We start from the raw sequence: 25184 nt of genomic DNA, 5'->3' as shown, positions 1-25184 counted from the left end.
TCTATTTCATGGCATTTAACTTCTACAAAATTAGCTACAGTCTTCTATCATGTATCATGTATTCCCCAAACTTTTATGTTCATTGGTATTTTTCAACGTGTGTGTGTGTGTGTGTGTGTGTGTGTTGTGTGTGTGTGTGTGTGTCTTTGTCTGTTGTTTTCAGATTGATTTAGACCTAGAACACTTACTTTCGTTTGTACAAATGTAAACTGACTTTTACCCAAGCACTGATGTTGTCAGCTTACCGAGAATCAGCTTACCTACACCGAATTAATTTTATTTTCTCTAGTAATTTTTAAAGAGGAATTTCAAGAACATAATTGACACTTTCTGGCTTTCTGGTTTCTAAGGACGCTAGGGTGGCTTCACTTGATGACAGTGTTTTACAATGACCAGGCTCCTTTATATTGTGGGGACACTATATCAGGCTGCAGTGAGGTAGTACCACTTTTTACTTAAAAGCTGAAGTTGCTGAAGTCCTTGGCTGTTACATTTAGCCTGATAAAGCTTGAAGAGATGCACTATGACAATGGGTGATCACCATGAAACAAGCCTAGGGAGAAGAACACTGACCACTCTTCACTGAATATGACTAGCCTGCAGTTTAAAGGGTCGGCCACTGCTTTTCACAGTGATGGTAAGGATCTCTGAGACTGAGGCTTAGGATTTGCCACTGTAGCTCAAAATCTATTTGGTTTTAATAATAAAAACCCAGAGTCAGTTATAGGGGTGAATGCTGAAAGATCAGAGAAGCAGAGCAGCCAGCTGCTAGTTCTTACCTCTACTGAATCCTCATACCAAAAGGGCGATCCTGTCTCTACAAATCCTCAGACTGAATGCTCTGAGCTCCTGTTTCCACCCAGCCATATCCCTTCCTGTCTCTACTTCCCTAGTGCTGAGATTAAAGGTGTGAGTCACTACTGCCTGGCTCTAGATTTCTTTTAGATTTGATCAAGCTCGTGTATCCCGGGGTGGCCTTGAACTCAGAGAGATCCACTTGCCTCTGCCTCCCAAGTGCTGGGATGAAATGTGTGTGCCTCCATTGCCTGGCATTTATGGCTAACCAGTGGCTAGCTCCACACTAATTTTCAGGCAAGCATTATTTGTTAAAGGACAAACAAAATATCATCACAGGCCACTACTTGGTCTTGGGCTCTTTAAGCAAAATGTCTACATGTGGACACTCTTTTTTTAGTTTTAAAGTTTTAGGGTTGTTTCAGATCTATCCTAAATTAGCTTAACCCACTAACATTTCAGAGTTTTCAGCTCAATGTCAATCTTCAAAGTGCCTTCTTATTACTTCAGGGATTTTAAAAATGCATCAAGAAAAATCATTTAATATGCTTGTAATCTTTCTTCTGTTCCAATGACAAGGTGTCAAACTTGGCTTTAGCTTGCATGATAGTGTCTTCCTTCCAAGAACAGCTATCATCTCCACAGTATTAATTAAGTTGATCTGTTCCCACTTGTTTAAATGCAGCTAAACCAGATTACATTTCTATGTGGCCTTAGAGCACATCTCTAACCTGTGCAACTGTTAGAACTCTCTTTGCACACAACAAAGTTAAGATAGTGTCTTCAGAGCAGTAAGTAAAGTCAAAAAGCAGAGAGACAGAAAGTAATTAACTTTCTAAGAGTATCAAATTAACAACACTAATGTGTTTGTAACTGAATCTTTTTATATTCTTATAATGTTGGTATTTTCAGTCTATTAATGATCATATGTCTGCTTAGAAATACCCATGAATGTCCCACAGAATCAATAAACACAGTTCTTGGCTCAGTTCGGTTAATTCCCTAGTATGCAGGAACTCTAGTTCTGGAGAGAAGGAATCATCAATCCACCCTGTTTTCCTTTTACTGTTTAAGTATTGCTTTCAACTTACTACCTAGACCTCAAAAGATGAAGGTAGCAGTATATAAACACAGGATATTATATATTGAAGACTGATGTCATTTACACTAACCTTATTAGTTATTTAATTTTTAATCCTGTATGATAACAGTATTCATAACCAAATATGTTCATCTTATTTCCTGGGATTCATTCTATCTTTGGTTATGCAACAGTATATTTTGTTGTTAATGCTTATTCTTACCATAGTCAGCGAAGAAGCAGTTTCCAGTAGTTTCTTAAATCTCCTAGGAAACCAAATGCAATACAAAACAAAATTTAATATATAAATTACATTATTTCTGATCACACTTACTCTTCCTGATTGACACACAGCCCACCTTCGTGGTCAAAAGGGGATGATTTTTAGAGAGACTTCCTCCTTGTAATTCCACTTTGAAGTAGGGGGGGTATAATCTCAGTTTTATCTTGAAATTAAGTATCCAGAAGATTTTCCTGTAAGAAGGCTCATTGGCTACAATCACCCTAAGTTTGTGTGTGTGTTGGGGGGTACACAGGTATTTCTGTGGGTTCATGTATACAACTGCCATTGGCCAGTAACATGTCTTATTCTACAGGAACCCCACCTTATTTGTTTTTATGAAGCAAGGTCTCTCATTAAAACAGGGATTTTGGAGTCAGGCTAAACGCACTGGCTGTGGAGCTCCAGGCATCTTCTCTGTTTCCCCAGTACTGGGGTTACAAGCCGCGGTGGCCACCAAGCCAGGCTGTTTAGGTGGGCCCTAGAGAGTCAACCTCAGGTCTTCGTGTTTGCACAACAGTCATTTCCATGACTGAGTTGCTTCCCAGCCCCATCTAGGGACATTGTTGATTCATAAATCTTGTGACAGATGTTTATTCTTTTTACACGGCTCCTAAATTCACCAGTTTAACTCTCAGCATGCTCGATCCCTTTCCCCCTTTCAAACTCTAAATTACAGTCCTGACCACTCAGAAAATAGCCTAACACAAATCCTCATTCCTCAAGAATAAAATTGCCAAGTGAGTATTAGAAACTCAGTCAATAAACTGGCTGCAACCACATATTATTGGTAATTTTAAATCTGTATGATCTCCCAAAAGCAAATAGTAGTGAGACGTGTCCAGCTGACAATGTCTTTGGAGTGCTTAGCCACTTTCCACAGTTGCGTTTGTTCGGTATGTAGGTGAATGACTCCATGGCTGGAAAGGATGTAATTTGAGTCTAAGAGGGTTGCCTTGCACAGGTGTTCCTAAAGTGGATTGTAGGGCAAAGTTTTGGTAGAGCAAAGCAGGGGGTCTGGATATGAGCTGAGTGGGATTTCTGTAGGACTTAGCATCTTGCTTACGGGACATTTGTTAGTGAGCATGTTATAATTTCTGCTGAACTGAAAGTGCTGTGTCTGCCAGTGAAATCCCTTATTAATAAAGTAGGGATTGGATTGTATTCAAATGTTATCAAGATTAAAGATGATTCTCTGAGTACCTGCACCTCTTACCTCTTAATTTTATAAACACAAGAGATTTTTTTCTTTTTTTTAAAACAATCTTTACTCATTTTTACATACCAGTCCCAGTTCCCACTGCTGCCCCTCCTCCTGCTCTCCCAACTTCCCCCCCCCCACTCCCATCTACTGCTCAGAGAGGGTAAGGCTCCCCATGGGGAGTCAATGAAGTCTAGCACATCTCTTTGAGACAAGATCAAGCCCCTCCCCCCTGTATCTAGGCTGAGCAAGGTATCCCTCCAAAGCAAATGGGCTCCAAAAAGGCCAGTTCAAGCACTGGGGATACATTCTGGTCCCACTGCCAGTGGCCTGACAGATGCCCAAGCCACACTTGCATGGGCCCGATTCTGTCTCAGGCAGGGTCCCCAGCTGTCAGTCCTCAGTCAGTGAGCTCCCACTAGTTCAGGTCAGCTGTCTGTGTGGGTATCCCCAAAATGCTCTTGACCCCTTTGTTCATATCATCATTCCTCCCTCTCATCAACTGGACTATGAGAGGCTGGCTCAGGGCTTAGCTGTGGATTTTTATGTACAAGTATTTATTGCAAAGAGTCATTGGTCTGGTTCAGGGCTTCTGGTTTCTGTGACACTACCTATTCTGGGCCCTCATCAGAGCTCCTCTTGGTTATCCTGTTGCTCTTGTTGTGGAAATACTTCAGCTTTAGGTCTCCAGGATTAGTCCCGTCACATGCTCCAGCACATCAAAGATAAAGTAGTTTTCAGGAGGGGCCAACCCATATCTCTGGTCAGGGTTGGTCAGCCTGCCAGCTCTCCCTTATCCTCATCACCTGGGTGAGCTTCCCTGAATTGCTCTGGTGACTTTACCTCTTGCAGTGATGAGCAAGGAGCAGGGTCAGGTCTCTTCCTTTAATGTCCTCTGGATCAGATCTCCCACAGTTACCTCAAAGGAAACATTCCCTCTCTGTCTTCCAAGTCTATTTGAAATAATTTCATTTGAATCTACTTTATTATTGTATTGATTTCATTATAGATCTCCATGAAGAATGAGTAGGTAGAAGAGAGATTGTGCACTATGTATCTTGCTGAAATAACCTGGAGAATAAGTAGGCAAATAGGAATATTGAAAAAGTCAGAGAAAGTTAACTTTCCAAAAGAAGCCTCAGAACTATGAAATTTTTACAAGGAGTGCTTATCTTCCTGAGGATAGAATGTAGCTTTAAATAAACCTTGGAGCAACTCAAAAAGAATATTTTTTTGTTATTTGTTTAAATACTAGAGGATATCGTGGCACTTGTAGGGTAGGACCATCTAATAAAAGCCTCTGCTGGCTTGGAAGGCTAGGGAAGCATCTGTCATCAGCTGTTCTAGCTCTACAGTTCTCCTCCTTGCCCTTGCCCTATCTCTCCTGTTCTCTTTCTCTATTTTCCCCTTGCTCTCCTCGTCTTTCATTTCTTTGTCTACTTCTCCCTCTCTGTGTTTCCTCTCTCCATTTGTCTTCTCCTCCTCTCTCCTTTTCGCTTTCCTCTTCTCTCTCCTCTTCCCCCTTTCTCCACTCTTTCATCGAATTACTTTATGAGCATTATCACATCTAATACTTAACATTACTATATGGATGCCCAGACAGTGGCTTCATTGATAAGTAGGCTTACCTCAGAAACATGAGAACCTGATTTGATCCCTACCATCAATGTAAAAGGGAGCAATGGCGGTACTTACCTAATGCCTAGCTCTGGGGTTTGGTGAATGGATATTGGAAGCTTTGCTGCCCAACCTGTCTAGCCAAAAGGGAGAGCTCCAGATTCGATGAGCAACTCTCAAGATCTAAGGTAGATATTTTGTTGTAGAGAACAATAGAAGAACATATAGACCACGATCAAGTCCTTTGTAAAAATTCACATTTAGTTAGTGTGAAATAATTGCTTTTGTTATGACATAATTATACATGTACTTTATTCATGTTTTCACTACTGTGTGTCATCCCCTTCTCCTTCTACTAACCCCTGTTGTCCCCCCAAATAGTGTCCTTCTAGTTACATATCTTATATGTGTGAATATAACATGAATAGTCTTTTTTTATTTTAAAGGGGTTTTAAAATTAAATCCACATATGAAATAAAATATGCTATTTGTCTTTCTAGGAGTCTGGCTCCTTTTCCTCCCTTCTATTATCTATGAGTGAAGTGAGTCAGAAAAGAGCCTGTGAGGGTCTGGAGACATAGATCAGTGGTAAAGAATATTATCTGTTCTTCCAAAGGACTTGGTTTTGTTTCCCAGTGCCCACACAGCGGTTCACAACTCTGGGTAACTCCACTTCCAAGGGATATGATACCTTATTCAGGGCTCTACAGACCTTGGGAACACAGGTGGTACACATAATACATTCAGGAAAACTCTCATATGTATAAACTAATAAAACAGATTAAAAATAAAATAAAGAGAGCTTACGGACTGCCTGTGGGAACCCATATATGTATATAGGCAAAACCAGTGCCATTCAGAGGTTGTTAATTTGGCAGTAATGCTGTCATGTTATGTAGAATACAAATGTTATGTGCGGGCCACCCATACTGATACCAGGAAGGTGAAGACACTGAGCAGTAACAAACAGGACTTATAGTAATGGCATATGACCTTGCCTGCCCCAGGATAAAGCAGTCTGTAGGAGCCCTCATTTGCTTCCTGTTCTGCTTTCACATCTCACCATCTTCCATCACCATTAAATCAAATTCTGGTCTTTCAGGAGATCACTTCCTCAGATTAAACACACAGCTCGTTTGCCATGGTATTGTAGACATAGCAACCCTCCCCATTCACTAGCCACACACTTTGAATAGGGAGAAATCCCTAACATGTTATACTCACATACTTAATGAGACATCCGTGTTGAAATACGTGTTACTTCTTGACACACATCACTCTGATCTCTGCACTGTTGCACTGTCTCCCTTCCTCTTCAGTATGAAAAGACCTTCCCGTCAGCCCACTTGCCTATCTGACTTTCTTCTAGAACGATTAATAGGACAGAGATGGTGTCAAGCTTCATTGCGTTTGCTCTGTTTTTTGTTGCTGTTGTTTGGTTTCATTGTCTTAGAAGGGAGCACACATAGTATAGGGCTGGCCTTGAACTTATTGGGTAGCAAAGGATAAAAAACTCCTGATTCCCCTGCCTCCAATTCCAGAGTGTTAGGATTAAGGCGCATACTACTTTGCCTGGACTACTCTTTTTACTTTGTTTTATTTTTGAGATGTAATTTAATTACGATATTCCATCCTTCCCTTTCTTCCCTGGAAACCCTTCCACCCCTCCCTTTAGCTCCTTCCTGGGTGATTGCACTTAGCAACATAAACTTGAACTTCATCTATATGTTGTTGTATCCCATTCCGCTTTCTGTCTATATTTCCCTAGCCCCAACCTTTTCATACATAAGGGTTGGCGTACTCTACCCTGTCCTGTTACCATTGTCCTGTCACACCAGAGGGATGCTTGTCATTTTATAGCTTGTTGATGTACAAAGAGTATATGAGGAAGGATTAGTGAGTCACTACATGTTCATGGGATGTGTGTCTCCATATATCCAAAGAGAGTTCATGGGCAAATTTGGTATCTTTAGCAAAGGCCTTTGAAAAATTGTCTGCTTTCCAACAGCATGAGTAAAACTTTACTTGAAGCATTGCAAATATTACTATTTTTTCCCTGACTCTATGATTTATATGAAAATGCACTGTTTTCTAACCTTTATAATTGTACAATATTTATATTTAAAGCAGATTTTCAAATAAAATCATGTCATCATTTCATGTTCACTTATTATCTTCTTTATGAGGCAAATAATTCCTCATTAGATGTTAATAGTGCCAAATAGTAGTGACATTCTCAACTAACATTTCCTAATGTTTCTCTTATTTCATGGATTATACTTGCAGAAAAGCATAGTCTGTGAATGTTATAATGTGGACAATTTTAATACACTTATACCTATGTATATAATTATTTGAAGTTTCACAGATGAATCTGTAAAAATCTATATCCATGCATGCATGAGAATATCTACAGCAAAACCATTTTTCTGTTTGTTGAGCAAGTCAGACTAGACTTTATGTTTTCCTAAGTTGTAGAATACTAGAATAATCACAGTATTGAGATTCCTAAGGTTGGGTTTCTAGCCATATATTTGCTGCTAACTCAAATGATTTGAACAAGTTGCTGTGACTCTAAAATGTACTGATTAAGGCAAGGCTTTCTTATAGAGCTCATGGCTGTCACCAACATATAAAAGAGTTTGGGGCAGTGTTATTGCATAGATTACCTTTCTGCCTATTTATAACCTCCTTACACCTAAGACAATAATCCCTCCAGCTCTTATATTCTAAATTAACATTAAGCTCTTAGATTCAAAGCTGAAACTGTTTAGTTAGCATCTACGCAGGCCTTTCTGAGGCTCAGTCCAATGGCATTCTTTTCATTGGTATTTGTTAGCATTATTACATCAACTGGTGGGTGTCAGTACTTTGGCTGGCTTCCACCTTAAGAATAAAAAAAGTGTAAATTATAAAAGCATTATTCAGTTTGATAGGATTTGCAGAATATAAAAATATAAAGTTTAGACCCCTGAACATGGGTCTCAGTTAAAAGGCCTGGGCAGTCTAAGGGACCTCTGACAGTGGAACCAGGATGTATCCCTGGTGCACAAAAGGACTTTGGGAGCACATTCCCCATGTAGGGATACTCCCTTAACCTAGAGGCAGAAGGGAGGGCCTAGTCCCTACTCCAAATGACTTGACAGATTTTGATGATCCCTCCTGGAAGGCATCACCTTCCCTGTGGAGTGTGTGTGTGTGGGGGGGGGGGTGTAATGGGATGGGAGGTTGGTCAGGGGGCATGGGAGGGAGCGAGGGAGGGTGAGGGAACTGGGAAATATATGTAAAATAAGAAAAATAAATAAGTAATAAATATATAAATAAATACATGAAAACCTATTAACAACTGATAATTGCTGGGAACTCTCTTCAACCAAATAGCACCAGGGAACCACACTCTAGAGTAGACACTATTATGTTCAGGGGTAGTTGGGCCAACACAAATTGGACCCCTTATTTTAAATTATTAGTCTTAAGAAAGAGAACATAAAGTTAGATGGTGTACTGGCCGGTTTTGTATGCCAAGTTACTTGACACGAACTGGAGTCATCAAAGAAGACAGAAGGAGCCTCAGCTGAGGAGATGCCTCCATGAGATCTAGCTGTGAGGCATTTTCTCAATTAGTGATCAGTGGGGGTGGGTCCAGCCCATTGTAGGTGGTACCATCCCTGGGCTGGTAGTTCTGGGTTCTATAAGAAAGTAGTTTGAGTAAGCTATGTTAAGCAAACTAGTGAACAGCCCCCCTCCATGGCCTCTGCATCAGCTCCTGACTCCAGTATCTTTCTTGCCATTTAGCTCCTATGACTTCCTTCAGTGATGAACAGCAAAGTGGAAATATAAGCCAAATAAACACTTTTCTCTCAGTGTGTGTGTGTGTGTGTGTGTGTGTGTGTGTGTGTGTGTGTGTATAACTTCTCAATATTTTTTCTTTTTCTGGTGTTCTAATATGTACAATCAGAAAACTATTTAGCTTAAAACTACCCTAGAAATACTCTATAGTTCTAAACTACTTTTAGAAAAATTGATTCACAGTTTGAAATTGGAAATGAATTAGAGTTGGAGCATGGCTTATTAGCTAGAGATTCACACTCACCTTCTAGAATACCCTAAATTGAGCTCCCAATACCTGTGTCCTCAAGACTGCCTGTAAATCCAGTCCCAGGGAATCTAACACCTTCCTCTGACCTCTGTGGGTACTGCCCTTAAGTGACACACACACTCAGACACAAATGGGTAAGACATTTGTAAATGAAAGTTGAATCAATACAGGTTATTTACTTCTCAAGATTTTTTTCTCTACATTCATGAAGCAAATACATAACAAGTGGTACATATTTAAACCTATGTTTCAGTTGTTTAAACTGTGCTTAAGAGATGGAAAAAAAAATCAGGTTTGGGCAGTGAACAACTTGGTAAACTGGATAGATAGCCAGGCACTTCTGGAGGCCATGGGAGCTACGGTAACAGGGTCCCTGGGCCAAAGTCAACATCAACAGCAACAGAGGAACTCAAGGACCTGAGAGATGCTGTAAGAACAACCACCTCTGCATCACCACCCTCCAGTGTGCTCAGCCTCCCACTGCTGTTTCCAGGAACTGCCCTTCAGGATCTTTTCCTTCATGGATTTGCAAATGGAACCTATTGCTCCACCCCATCGCTATCTGTATTCTTACTCTGTCCAGGGTTTAATTCATAGCTCCTGTTGCCACCAACAATATGTCTCTGTTGTTTTCTTCCCTTGTGTACACAAAGTACAATGTAATCTTGATGGTGGTTAGAACACTTTTTAATATATCTCTGACACTTGGAATTGCATATGACCATGGGATATTCTTTGTAAGCAATTACTGTTTGAGAGGTGAATGAAGGGATGAATGGTCATGCTAACCCAAGACTCCTACTACCAATCCTCTTAACAATTTTTGTTCCTGTTCCTAAGAGAACCTCAGCATTTAAGTCTCCCCTAGGGCACCATCATCAGTATGTATTGGTCCTCCACCCTGACCCTGCTGCCTCACAAGCCCTTGGCAAACAACCGTCATAACTGCACTTCTGATATTTTAGTAATACAGACCAAACATCCTTCATCTAAGGTGCCTAGGTACAGAAGTGTTTCAGGTTTTGTTATTTTTTTACATGTTTTGTGGTCTTTAAAAAAACATAATTAGATCCTAGGGGTGGGACTTAAGTTTAAACATGAAATTTGTTCATGTTTCATATGCATTCCACCCATAGCCTGGAAATTTTAATAGAATAATTATTCTAAATAATCTTTAAGAAATTCATATACACATATAGTATATATCATCTTTACCCCATACTCCTCTCCATATCTTACTCTAACCTCTCTCCAAATTCATATTTTCCCTTTATTTAATAACCCATTGACTCTTCTTTGTGTTGTTCATATACTCACAGTATGGAGTATGTTTTGCATACCAGGGGCAAATTCTTAAAGAAACAGACTTTCCTTAGCCCTTTTGGTTCAACTATGTTTTGATTGCAACCTATCGCATGGGGAATGTTTTGTTTGTGATATCATATCAGTACCCACAAAGTTTGGAACTTTTGAAATAGTTCTTATTTTGAATTTTTGGGTTAGAATATTCGACTTGCTCATCCATGTCTTTCTTCTGTCTCTGAAGTGGGATCTAACCAATATTTAGGCCTGAATGAAAGACACTCTTAACAACACACCTAAGAAGTAAGCATATATAAATGAATAAATGCCAACAGTATTTACAGTGGCCATAGATGAAGTTGCTGTCCTCAGTAAGTACACATGTTTTAAAAAGACAAGTCACATGGGAAAAATAAGAGACCACAAAGGGGAGAAAAGAAAAGGACTCCTGAGTCTCGGGCAGGAAAATGGGGACATTGCTGTGAGTGTTGGTAGCATTGTAATGGCCACATTCTTTTTCAAAGGGCAACTTAGAAATTGCAGTGGAGATCACCAGCATTTAGTTTCTAGGAATTTCTTCTGTAAAAACTTCCCTCTCATTATTGGAATGTCTGTAAGTGAAGACATAGTTTAGTTTGAAATCTGCATTGCTATCTAGTAGAGCAATACTGAATGGCATGAGAAAATTGCACCATGCTAGAATGTGTAATGTCCCACGGTTGAGTTTAAAAGTACTCTTCTAGATGATAGGGATGGCAGTGAGGAATACTCACATATCATCTGCCCTCCTAGACACTGATATATCTGCAAAACAACAGCAGAAATTTTGTGGCTGATAAGCATGGGAAAATAATAGTAAAGTAGGTCAAGAAAATAAAGACTATCTTCAATGTTTGCTATTTCTGTAATACTTGAAGACTTTGTAATACACATACTTTGGCTTTAGCAAGAACAGCAACAAGTTAAAGAGTAAAAATGTAATAAACCCACAAAAAGCATCTTTAAGTATATGTAAACCATTAAGTCTATTATGTATTTGATAACATAATTTAAGAAATAGATAAAATGACCAAACTGAGGGGGTAAAATGTTACCATTTATATGACATACTTAAGAATGTATTTAAATATCCACATTTGTGAAAGATGATGACATGAAAATTTTATGTACGTGTGCATATTTTATATACAGGAAGTAAATACACACACACACACACACACACACACACACACACACACATATATATATATATATATATATATATATATATATATATTGTCTTGAATGATACAACACAAAGAAGTAAAGCAGAAGTGTATATGGTATATGTCTAGGGAAAAATCTTTGTAGTTTATTTTAAATGTTGACACTGACTGTGCGTATAATCGAGTAAACATTTTAGATGTTCACTGAGTAAAATACTGGCTGATTCATTGCACAAGGCTCTGAATTTACTTAATGAACATCTGAAATGAGCCCAGTGTGAGAACACATACGTATAATTCCAGCATGTGGCAGCTGAAGCAGAAAGGTTGGGAGCTCAGAGCTGGCCAGTGAAACCTAGGGAGGAGCACACCAACCTGAGCTACGTGTGAAGACACTATCTTAGATGAAAATGATGAGCTAGTATATAGTACAAGTGGATACCCACTTCCCCAAAATGACAGGCAGGTCTTCTGGATGAAACAGAAGGCTGCAGAGAGTCCTGCTTCTTTATAATGAAGGTAATTTATACCTGTTCTCCTTAACTATGTAACCAATATGCCATCCCAGATTAGATAGTGTTGTAGTTTTAAGAAGTTATGCACTAGGGAAAGACAATATTTGATAGAGCTTTGTGTGGATGGGATTTTATTGGGGGACTGTGAATGGGAAAATGGAGAGGGGAGAAGAGAGACAAGCCTCTGGGGATAGTGGCCGAAGAGAGGAGAGAAGCAGAGAGAGAGACAGGCAGAGAACTGGAGAGAGAAAAAGAGGGAGTAAGATGGGAGGTGGGTAGGGCTCTTTTAAAAAGGAACATAGTGAATGTGTACAGGTGGTGCTCTTAGTGGCTGCAGCTGAGGGTGTATCCCAGCAGAACCGCAAGGACAGGCCAGTACAGAGGCCTTAATACTAACAAAGCATAAATTAAGTTGTTATATAGCCATCAAAGAAACCAATGAATTTGTCCCTTTATATGAAGGTTGATGGTATGTGGAAACACCAATGGTATAGGGTTTTTCATTTTGGAAAGTCTTCCCATATTTGTAGGTCGGCTTACACACAGTTGTACTATTTCATATTCGGAGTAACCCGTTAGGTTGCTGGGTTTTATTTTCCATGTAACCATTCTGTGTCAGATCCATTGTCTTCAATGAAGTTGTAATAGAAGTACTACAGGAGTTTGCTTCTGTTCACAGAGATGCAGGCCATCCCTGGAGTGTGGGCTGCCCTACCTGCTGCTCACCTCCCAACAAGAGAACTCTCCAGGGAGAGATTTAATTAAGTGGATTATTCTTTTAGTTCATGGCTGATCCTATTAAACTTTTAATGCTAATGAAAAGTAGCTATTGCTTTTACAGAGCCAATTGATATTCCGGGGGGAAAATGGCTAAATAAAACTCGGTGCTTGTTTCCATTCTCTCCCATCAGAGTCGGGCCACAAGAAGTTAAAGAGTACCATTCAGCGAAGTACAGAAACAGGAATGGCGGCTGAAATGCGGAAGATGGTGAGACAGCCAAGCCGGGAGTCCACAGATGGCAGCATCAACAGTTATAGCTCGGAGGGAAAGTAAGTGGCGTGGCTTGCTGCTGCCCACCTTAGGATATGGACTGTTTAGGATTTCCTACTGTGTCACTTACTCTCTTTAACCAGGAGTTTTCCATTTGTTACAAAGCTGACGTCCTATAAAATTGTTGCAAAGCTGATGTCCTATAAACACCTGGGGAGGGCACACCCTTGCTTCTGCTCAAATCTATCAAAGTAATAAAGTGAGGTCCTTCACTGAACAGATAGTATAGAAATGCCACACTTAATGACTTTTTTTCTGTAGGAAACATAATGCCCAGCTTTGTCACCAGAAGCTGAATGAAAATTTAGACATGTGAAACTGATTTCTCTCCAAACTATTCCGATCTTTAAGATGCTTTGAACCTGACACATTTTTACATATAAGAACTTATATTGTCCTGTTTTGAAAAGTACCACTAACTCATTTTACCTTAGCATGAAAATAAAACAGGCCCTATCTACATAATTTTTCCAATGAAAGCATTTTAGTTCTAAAATTGGTCAATTCTGAAGGTATATAAGAACATTCTTGGTTTTTGAATTTTTTTTTATTTGTGAGACCTTTTATTAAGTTGTGTGGTTATTTCCTATGCTTAAGAAATTTGGGGTTAAAGCTAACAACTCTTTGAGGAGAAATGCCTCCTCCAAGTATCCATATGCTTTAGTCACTAAAGTTTAGTGGGGTTGCAAGAGGAGAAATACACTTTTCTCATAATTATTCAGTCACCAGCATTGTAGCTACCTTGAAATACCACCGAAATATGACTAAGTTATGGTCTCCAAGACAGCTTCATAAATAAAGTGTGTGCCTAATGACCTAAGTTTTATGCTCAGAACCCACATAAAGGCAGACAGAAAGAACTGGTATCTAAAGGCTGTCCTCTGACCTCTATACACGGCCATGGCATATGCAAGCCTACACACACACACATACACACATTATATTATACAAACAAAATAATAAATACAAATTTTCAAAACAGAAGTCATTAAATGTTTGCTTTGTAAATAAGAAGTTGTATTGTCCAATATATATTAAATATACTAGCATCTGTTTAAAACTCTGCATTCATGTAATTTAATGCTCATGGATAAACATGTGACATTGATGATATATAAATATATACCTGGAACAGCTGACATATTAAAAATTGTTAGAGCATCCTCCTGAATGGATCCTTGGGCCTTAAGGTGAGATTATAGACCGCCTCTCAATCAGTCCTGAGCCTAATATGCTTGGCTCATATGTAACATGAATAAACAGTAAAGAAACTGGGGTGTGTCTGGTGAGCAGAACTAATTAAAAAAAAATAAGCTACCAAGAAGAGAAGTCTAAATTGTTTTTGCTCTCATTCGTTTGCTGTAGCTTAATATTTCCTGGAGTTCGAGTAGGACCTGACAGTCAGTTCAGTGATTTTCTTGATGGACTGGGGCCAGCTCAGCTTGTTGGGCGCCAAACCCTTGCCACACCTGCCATGGGTAAGGATTATTGTTTGCAATTTTATAGTTGACACGGTCATTTTAAATTGTATAATGGTATTACAAATAAATGAGATATTACTATTCTCAAACATAAGGCATAAATGACATTGCAGGAACACAACACAAATTGTATGTTATGATTCACAAGACACAAGCTGAAAAAGTAAAGAATGAAATCAGCAAAAACTGCTTGAATGAAGTATGACTATATGGCTTCAGGACAGATGAGATACTACCAATGCCAAATCCACTGCCTTGATTTGAGGTTTCTCTTCCACTGGAGGAATTTTTGTTTATAAGGGCTGGGGATCAAGAATTGGAGTCACTCAAGTGACCCACCATTTTCCTGGTTCAGATTAAATGGTTGGCCTCAGCTTTGAATATATATAGGTAAGCTAGGTGTAAATGGATGGATCACTAGAAATGGGGAATTATAGTCACCTAAGTTATTCATTAATGTGATTAGAAATTGCACACACTTTATAGAAACAAATGTAAATAATTTCTAAAAAAACATGACAAGCACAATAGCATATTTTTCTGAAAACAATATTGTAAATACAGCCAGTCACTAGGCACCAGCACATATAACCAGGTAAGAAGGAAAAGTGAAAACATTTATTTTAAGTGCAAAAGCAGTAGAAGATAGAAAACAACACAAAATGACTCCACATATTAAAGTTAAGCAGGTAGACTAAAAGATATGGGGGGTCAGGTGTAAAGAGCACTCATTGATATTCCAATGGACCCTAATTCTCAGCACCCATAATCTCTGGCTGTAACTGCAGCTCCAAGGGATCTTATGGGTCCACAGATCACAAGGAACGACCTTAACCCCCACACAGGATGCTTGGTGACATGTGTGGGCACTTTGACTATTCATATGGTTATACCTATAAACTTAAAATCTGGAAATGTACTAGTCAAGAAATAACCAACAAAGTATTTGACAATTCTTACACCATCATTCATTATGGTTCAGATTGCAGCAATGTAAACAAACCAGATTTGCATCAACAGAAGTTCCCTTAAATATGTTGAAATCATGTTCATTTCACAGTCTATGCTGTCAATAACACAGCTATACTATCATGTAGACAGTATTTATTAGGTTGTTGTAGTAAACAAAATTACACCAGTGGCTTTTTCTCAATGTCAAAATTCAGACAATGGCAACTTGTCATTGCTAAGTAAATATGGTAGGTGGCGTAAGAGCAAGAAGACTTCACCAAGGTCCACACATTTTATAAACACCTTAGTGTTGTGGGTAGTAATTCTTTTTTAACCAGTGTGCAAATCTCCAAAGATGGATTAGGGAACCATTGAGATGGCTCTGTTAAGAAAGGTACTTGCTGTCAAACTCAAGACCTAGGTTCAACCCAAGATCCTCATGGTAGAAGGAGAAAACCAACCCTGGCAAGTTGTCCCCTTCACACACAGAGACACACACAGACATAACAGACACAGACACACACACACACACACACACACACACACACACACACACACACACGCACCATGCACATACATCAAAAATTAAATAAATATTATAGAAATTAAAGGTGTATTAGCACCAGAACAAAATTCTGGAAAAATACTTTAAAAGATTGATTTGTAAATCTGAGAAAGAAAAGCCAGTTGAAAGGAGCGTGTATGCCGACGTTTATTAACCATCACAGAAACTCTTCAGCATCTGCTGGCAATGTTCCTCCTGCTTTCTTCCTTGTCTCATGACTTGAGTAGAAGCCGAGATTTTCTTTTGTCTTCATTTTCAGGTGATATCCAAATCGGGATGGAGGATAAAAAGGGCCAGTTGGAAGTTGAAGTTATCAGAGCCCGGAGCCTTACACAAAAACCTGGCTCCAAGTCTACACCTGGTAAGGAAAAGGCGCACTGATTTGAACAGGGCTCTTTTGAGGTGTATTTGTTTTAACTGTTGTGTTGGCCTGCACATCCTTATACCCATGCAGTGCTCATGGGGGCCAGGAGAGGGCACTGAACTTCCTGAAACTATTGTAAGCTACCATGGGGATGCTAGGAACTGATCCCAGGTCCTCTGCAGGAATAGTATGTGTTCTTCACTATTGAGCTATCTCTAAAGTCCCTGAGCAACACTTAAATATGGAAAAATCTTGAAAATTATGTTACATTTAGGTTTATGTTTCATCTTAGCCAAAAGGGTGAGAAAATAACGCATTTAAATCTTCATTGGACTGCTTAAAAAGCAACTTTCTGTGACCTTTGATTTTATAAAAATAGATCTGAGTTTTCTTTTGTAGGGAAGTAACAAGAAAATTCTTTTCTTTTTTTTTTTAAATAATTGCAGCCATTTGTTGTGCTAAATAGTTTTTCTGCATTCCTAAAACTGCAAAAGAAAAAAACAATGAGGTTTAAGATGTAAACTTCACTGTAATGCCAGCCCTGACTCAAATCAATGATTCAAGATCATTGTGTGGGCATTTCGTTGAAATGAAAAAAGACACAATAGTGCTGATGTATGTATGGATTGTAAGGAGGAGAATTTTTAGAGCGGTGGAAATGTACATATAGTAAGAAACTCCAAGTCCCCAGTAAGGCATCAACTAATAAAAGTAGAGTTAGTTCAAGCAATGCATTCTTACATGTCTACTTGCCTTTGTTAGCACCCTATGTAAAAGTGTATCTCTTGGAAAATGGAGCCTGTATTGCCAAAAAGAAGACAAGAATTGCACGGAAAACCCTCGACCCTCTGTACCAGCAGTCCCTGGTTTTTGATGAAAGTCCACAGGGTAAAGTTCTTCAGGTCAGTAAGACTTCGCTTGGCTAGTTCCGTGGTGATAGCTGTTAGCCCAACTAAAGATGTGAACAGCATTGAAGACAATTAATTCAGTAAAGCCTAACTTAATAATGTCCTTGGATAGAAAGATAGAGACTGGTCGGTTTATAATACAATATCTACATAGTGTTAAGAATATATGGCATATGTAGTGGAAGGAAACAAAATGTAATATCTTTCTCTTTCCCTCCTTGCTCCTCTATTCTCTCCCAATAACCTTTTTGTCATATTTTTTTCTCTTCTTGATACATAGCCATATTGAAGGTAGATGATATAGAGTAAGATAGTGATGGTAGTTAGATGGACGATAGATGAAAAGATGATAGATGATTAGATAGATAGATAGATAGATAGAGAGATGATAGGTGGGTAGATATATTGATGATAGATGATAGATACATAAAGAGATACCATGGCAAAAATTATAACAATAATTGATTGATCATTACTCAATATCAGACATGAGCTATAAAATGGAAGAATGTATAATAAAGGGAATAGATACCAGCAAATAGCCATTATTAGGTACTTCCATACATACCTCTTTTAAAGTTTCTGGTAACTTTTTTCCTAAATATCATTATTTCTATGGTAAAAGTTGTATTTTAGGATCACAGAAATGAAGTAATTTGTATAATGGTACATTGAGGAGGCAAGGTTCAGCAGGTGAATGGTTCATAACCAAACTCTAATAGATGACCTCAGGATTAGAACACAGACCCCAAGAATGTGTGTAATGGAAGGCTTGTCTCTCACCAGTGTAGCTAATAGTAATTAATGTCTGTAAGCTCACTTGCTCACTACTCCTCTGATCAAATTAAACTATCGAGCAGATCAATTATATCTCTACCTGCCCCTGCACTACCAAGTCTGTAATTTAAATGAAGTATGCTTGCCCTCATTCTGTTTGCAAAAGCCATTGAAAATGTAATTCACTGTACCCCCAGTCAGATTGCTTGGCTTGCCCTCCTTGATAAACAGATTTCAATTTTTGTATATGTACAGCGTTATCATTTTTTACTATACAAAAGTCCCACAAGGGCAGTGCAAATTTATACTTATACAGTGCTGATTTATATATTTATAAACACATGTAGATATTTGTTTGCATGCTTTCTCTTAGATAGTCTAGTTCCTTAACCTATACCTACTCCACCCTTTTATAGCATGGGAGGTGTGAAGCCCTCATCTTTGGAAAAAGGAAGTTCAAATTACATTGTGTCTCTGTCTACAGGTGATCGTCTGGGGTGACTATGGAAGAATGGACCACAAATGTTTTATGGGTGTGGCTCAAATATTGTTGGAAGAACTTGATCTGTCCAGCATGGTGATTGGATGGTATAAATTGTTCCCTCCGTCATCATTGGTGGATCCCACACTCACTCCTCTGACCCGCCGGGCTTCCCAATCATCTCTGGAGAGTTCATCTGGGCCTCCCTGCATTCGATCATAGTAAACTCTCTCCTTCCAACCAAACTTCACATTTCAGGATAATTATCAGAAACCAGATATTTCATGATCAAGAGCATTGTTGGAGACAGACAATCAACTTGTGTTTTGCCTGTAGTAGTTTTTCGATATGTCCCAATTGTTGTTGAAAACATGGCTTCATATGACAGAACAAGGCAGTCATTCAAATTACATTAAGAAGAGACTTGCTAGTGAGAGTCACTGATGCTTCCAGCAAATAGAAAAAGAAGACACTGTCGAGTACACACATACACACACACACACACACACACACACACACACACACACACACACACCATATAGAACAAACTGGAAACTCTCACTCTGAAAAGTTGTACTTCACATGCTTCTGCACAGACCACAAGCGGGGTTATTTCCCTGGTGTTTAAGGTTGTTTAGTTCGTCTGTGCGCTTTATGACTTGTGTGCGATTTGCTGGTTATTTTCTTTCCTTGTCTTTGTTTCTCTGTCTTCACTGTCTTTGTTATTTGCACTTTTTTTTCCTTTGCTTTGTTTTTCTTTGCTCTGTCATAACAGGGTTAGTGGTGATAACAGAGGCCCTTCCTTCCTTTCTTATTTTTTTTTTTCCCAAAAGCACCAAAAAGGGCTGAAGCGGTTTCTGTAACATTTCCCCCCCAAAATTTTCAAAGACTCGGCGAGGTAATGCCAGGGAAGGGTATCACTGGCACTCAGGTTATAGTTCTTCCAAGTGTTGCCTGTAGAACTCTCCCACCACCCAAGGAAAGCTTGCCTTCCAAGCTAGTAGTCACAGAGTCACTTTTTCAGTGAAGAGCTTATCTGTGTGCATTCCAGATAATTTGTTTCTGTTTTCCATTCTTCATCATGGAAGACTTGCAAGTTGATGAACAACTCATGGTAGGGATGAAGGCTAATCCCGTAATAATGCTTTGGAAACCCTTTGTGCGATGCCTTTTATTCCAGAAAACAAAAGAAAAGAAAATGCTCACATGTAGGAACCATACTCTCAACTTCCCAAAATGGTGACTAAGAGTGGATTTTAGCCTAAGACACTTTCAGCTATGCCCAGGCTTGTCAGCCATGCCTTAGTGTAGACTCTCTCATCTGCCCTGAAAAGAGCATGGTATGAGCCGATTAATATTGCACTGGAAATTCCAGTTAAGATACTCTGCACTGAACTAACGTTTTTTATTGGATTTTAATTTATATTTCTTTAAGGTAAATGCAAGCACAAAGCTTGATTTTTTTTTTTAATGCACAATATCTTACTTTGGGGGAAGAAAAAGAATACAGTCAAATTCCAATTTGCATATCCTTCTTTTGGGTTTTCTTGGCCTTGGATTTCCCTTGTGACCTTCTGTGTATGTGCTGCAGGCACCTGGTCGAGCAGCTGCATTGATAGCGATATGCTCTCCCTCCTTTTCTGAGTCGTTCAACTTTTGTGATTTCACAGTTAGAGCAGCATGACTTGGAGCTGTTCAAAGCTGCATGAACATTTTGTATAAAAAAAAATATGAAAACGAAAGAAAAAAAAAAGCAAAGAGACAAAAAGGTTATTTAATAATGTATGTTAGCTCCACGTAGGCCAGCTTGTATGTTGCATGTACTTGTACAGTTTGCTCGTTAATTAATATACTGAAATAATCAAGAAATCTAAGCCATCCATTTTTGTTATAGACATTTTGCAGGTTTTAGCCAGACTCAGAAAGTGGGCCTGGGGTGAAATGTCTATAGATGGACTTTATTTTTTACCCTCTGGAAAACGTGATGTAGTATGGACCAAATTCCTTCTAATAAATATTTTGGTGTAGATTCCTCCTGTGGGGCTGTAACACATGTAGACACTGTGTACACACTAGGTTTTAATCCATAGACATACTGCCTGCACCAAGTGAATTATTTATTATTATTTACACATGTCAGAAATACCTGCCCATCATTCTACAGGGCACAGATTGACCACCACCACTCACCGTGCTGTGCAGGAAGACCCGAAGCAATTGGTGCACTTCTACTAGATTCCGTTCTGTCTTAGTGGCCAACAATCAACTGATGATAATTGGGTAGTATCTTTCTATTTTGACCACTTGTCTTAACACTCCCCTGTGCTTTTAAATGAACTCCCCCACTCATGTATGTAAACATGTTTAATAAAATTTACTTTTCATGTCAGTCAGTAGCCATCCGTGTTCTGTGTTTTGCCAGCTTTCCATTGTGGGTTCTTTGGTGCAAAATGAGAGCCAGCTGATGGGAAGGGGAGGCTGGGGTTTGCTGTCTGCTGCGGGCATTTGATTGACCTGTCACTGCGCTATATATGTCTTAACTTATGACCTGAGAGGTACTTTGCATTACATATGAGTATTCACTTTGTCAGCCTGTCTAAGTGAGCACATGACTATACTTCTGAAAAGTGGCATTATTAAAAACAATAAATCTCAGTAAGAATCAAATGAAGGTTGTTTTTCTGCTGCTGTTTGAATGTGCTAATAAAAGAGGCAACTCCGTTGTCCAGTTGACAAATCATTTCAAGTGATATGACATATTGAAGTACCAATTCTTGCGCCTCTTGTCATAGTGTCTTTACCTTCTCTCAGTCTTTTCCTTCTAGACCATTACCTAGCTCATGGGACCTTGCCTAAAATAGGCTGACTTGAAATAAACTAATTCTGTGTTGACTCTGAGTCACCAAAATAACACTTTCAATACTAATAGGTAAGTCAACTTGTATGTTAAAAGAGACTATATTAGCCTTTTAACTTCTTTTTGTAGACTACCCTGGATTCCACCTAATAAGAAAAAAATAAACACTGTGGTATGAATATCATAACTGACATAGACAAGCAACTTAAGAGGTCACACCAATTGTTGTTTTAATTTTAAAATAATTGTGTGGCTTCTTGGCCATGGAGTGATCTAATTGATGGGCCTACAAAAGATGATATTATTCATTATGTTAGATTGAGGGGACACTAACACCATGTTCAGTTCCATTTACAACAACCAGTGAACCTGTTCCATATGCATTCATTTACATATGGCTGCATGAGGGCAGAGCACTAACCTGGGTAGATACCAGAAGCAGCTAAAGGTAGCTTTGGAATTTTTTGTCTAGGCCTGAAGAAAAAATAAATCTCCCCTTTCACGTGAGGAAAACCAACCATGTCTTATCATTTCCTGGTCTACACTGATGGAACAAAAAGGGGGGCGTGTATTTGAAAGTGAATCGTTCATAAAGGGATCCCATGGCACTGTGGTGAGTTCTCACAAACACTCTGTAAGTCCTGCTAGGACTCCTGATTGATATAGCAAGCTCTGCAGCTTAGATCTACCAAAGCAGGAGATGCTGCTGCTGATTGGGCAACATATCAGGCAACATTCAAACTCAACACAAGTTCAGGATCCTTCCACAGTATGCCATTCTCCACTGTCCTACACTTTACCTAGGTGTGCATTTTCCCAGGAATGAAGGACCTGAATATAGTTCATTCTTTCAAACAATTCCTGTCCCTTTTGGCCTCCTATATGCTATGCTGCTTAAGTGACACAGTTACTATGGGGGCAATGGGAGAGAAGACTCTTTCAAAGTCTTTTCTCCTCCTCACTGTCTCCCTCCAACTTTGGTCAGATTTTCAATTTGCAGCTTCATGAGTACATGCACCACCTATGGCTCTCAGGAACAGTATTAATGATGGACATAAACCAAAGCTTCTAGTAGCTTGGTCCTAGACTTATCCTTAGTTTTAAACTTAAATTGGTTTTGAAGTACATTTACCTGACTTACCTCCTGAAAAGTAAACCAAGCCTGATCAATTGGGACCAGTCAGAATGTGTGTGTGTGTGTGTGTGTGTGTGTGTGTGTGCGTGTGTGTGTGTGTGTGTGTGTGTGTGTGAGTAACAACTGAAGAAATAAAGGCTATGAGTTAGAGCAAGAACAAGGGCATATGGTACATGGGAAGGGCTATAGGGAAGAAAGGAAGGGGAATGATGTAGTTACACTCTAATTTCCAAAAAGAAAAAGAAAAATGAGATAAAAATGTATTGGTTCTATTGAATACAATGAAGCAGTAATTAGAAAAACAAGACAACCTAACTAAAAAGAAAAGGTCCAAGTCCTCTGCCAGGCAAGATGTCCTTTCTGGTTTAATCATGGCATAACTGTTGGAAGCATAACCAACTGCATTCTAATTGGATATGTGCCCTGCTCTAGAGGAGGGAATTCATACATGGTACCAAACCTAGCCAAAATTCCATAGATTATTCTTCTTTCAAATTTGGTCTTTACATAGTGATCAACAGTCAAATCCAAGGCCCATTAACCAGTCAAAGTGTTCAAAATAAGTGAACGTTGAGGCTCAGCCCTAAATGGGACATTACTATTATTCCTCCCTTAGACTCACGGAATATCATGGAAGAAAGTGATGGAAAGAGCATGGGAACTAGAGGATAGGAGTAATTCTGTGAAATGTTATCTTCTAGCCATGACAATCATTGCATTCATTACTTATAGCAGCTCTGGTTACCTGGCAGCACATAACCTGCACACAATAAAATCAGTCAGACACTTAACTCTCCCTCCCGATGCAAGTGGAACCTGAGGGTCCAGTGGTCACTGATGAGGTGGCAGGGGGTGTTTGGTGGAGGAGGGCATAAGTATTTGTTCATTGGAGGTATCTTGGGTGGGAGAGGGCCTAAAAAGCAGCGACTTCCAGCTGGGATATCTTCCCCTAAGTAAAACTCATAAATGGATTCAAGAAAAAAGTCACATGATCATGTCAGTACATGCAGGAAAATCCTTTGAAAAACTCTACTGGATCTTCGTGATAAAAGCCTTGAGAGGCTAAGGGTAAAGGAAACCATCACAGAAGAAAGGTGGAAAGAATCTAAGAGATGGAGAATGGAAAAGAGTAGTGTAGAGCACTGGAGAGATGTCTTCTGAACACAAAATGCCTGTGTGTCCTTGAACTTGCAGCAGGAAAGACTGTCTCCACAAGACTTTGCTCCATCATGGAGGATATGGGGATCATGAAGCCAGACATCTTCCTGGGGAGCTATAGACAGCAAATCATTGGGAGGTTTAGGCATGATGCAAGAATCATGTTCCACAGCAAAGTTGTTCAAATAAATCAACCCACCCACATTCATGAAGTCCTAGATAGAACAATAAGACAACAAGAAGAGATCAAGGATGCAAATTGGAAGTGAGGATGTCAATTTTTCACTATTTGTAGATGATGATGATGATGATGGTGTGTGTGTGTGTGTGTGTGTGATATATGATAGTTTACATAAGTAACACAAAAAATTCTACCAGGGAATTCCTGCATCTGAAAAACACCTTCAGTAATGTGGTAGGATACACGATTAATTAAAAAAATCAGTAGCCCTCCTATATAGAAATGATAAAAGGAGTGAGAAAGAAATCAAAGAAACATCACCCTTTACAATAGCTGAAAATAACATAAAATATCTTGGGGTAATTCTAACAAAACAAGCAAAAGACCTGTATAACAAGAACTTTAAGTCTTTGAAGAAAAAAAATTGAAGAAGATATCAGAAAATAAAAAAGATCTTCCATGCCCTTGGATTGGAAGAATCAACATAGTAATGGTGACAATCTTACCAAAAGCAATCTACAGATTCAATGCAATCCCAATGCTTAGCCTTGATATGGGGTGGGGGGCGATTGGTCCTGCCTCAACTTAGTATGCCTGATTTTGTTGACTCTTCAAGGAAGACCTTACTCCCTCTGAGGAGTGGATGGGGGTGGGTGGGAAGGGGAGGTGGAGGCAGGAGAAGGGCAAGGAGAGGGAACTGGGGTTGGTATGCAAAATGAAAATTCTTAAATAAAAAGAAATTAGAAAAAAATGAGCAACTTGATACCATGAATACAAAGCTTATGGATTTCATTTATCTTCTTGGGAGCCTTTCAATGAACATTTTTAAAACAATGGAATATTCTCCCCATACATCTCTATTAAGGAAGGCACCTTAAATATCATCATAGGGCCTTCATCCAGTAGCTGATGAAAGCAGAAGCAGAGATTCACAGCTAAACACTGTGCTTAACTCCTGGGATCCAGCTGTAGAGAGGGAGGAGTGATGAACAAAGGGGTTAAGACCAGGCTGGAGAAACCCACAGAAACAGCTGACCTGAGCAAGGGGGAGCTTATGGACCCCAGACTGAAAACTGGGAAATCAGCATAATACCAACTCAGATTCCCTGAATGTGTTGTCAATTAGGAGGCCTGGGAAGTCTATTTATCCCTAATACACGAATAGGCTTTGGGAGCCCAT

General features: G+C 39.2%; 1 protein-coding gene across 1 annotated transcript in view; it reads left to right on the top strand.

Annotated features, from left to right (window-relative positions):
• The window catches only part of Rims1 (regulating synaptic membrane exocytosis 1), a 419282-nt gene extending 399875 nt beyond the window's left edge, over positions 1–19407 (top strand). Inside the window, exons 29-33 of the mRNA XM_051204313.1 lie at positions 13007–13145; positions 14512–14624; positions 16403–16504; positions 17270–17409; positions 18677–19407. Of these exons, the coding sequence (XP_051060270.1) occupies positions 13007–13145; positions 14512–14624; positions 16403–16504; positions 17270–17409; positions 18677–18895 (713 nt within the window). The 3' untranslated portion in view covers positions 18896–19407. The remainder of the gene's footprint in view (positions 1–13006; positions 13146–14511; positions 14625–16402; positions 16505–17269; positions 17410–18676) is intronic.
• The last annotated feature ends 5777 nt before the right edge of the window (positions 19408–25184 follow it).

This window comes from Phodopus roborovskii, unplaced genomic scaffold (assembly GCF_943737965.1).
Source record: "Phodopus roborovskii unplaced genomic scaffold, PHOROB, whole genome shotgun sequence".
Taxonomy (NCBI): domain Eukaryota; kingdom Metazoa; phylum Chordata; class Mammalia; order Rodentia; family Cricetidae; genus Phodopus; species Phodopus roborovskii.
The sequence above is the reverse complement of the archived record's forward strand: the minus strand, read 5'-3'. Positions and strand labels throughout refer to the sequence as shown.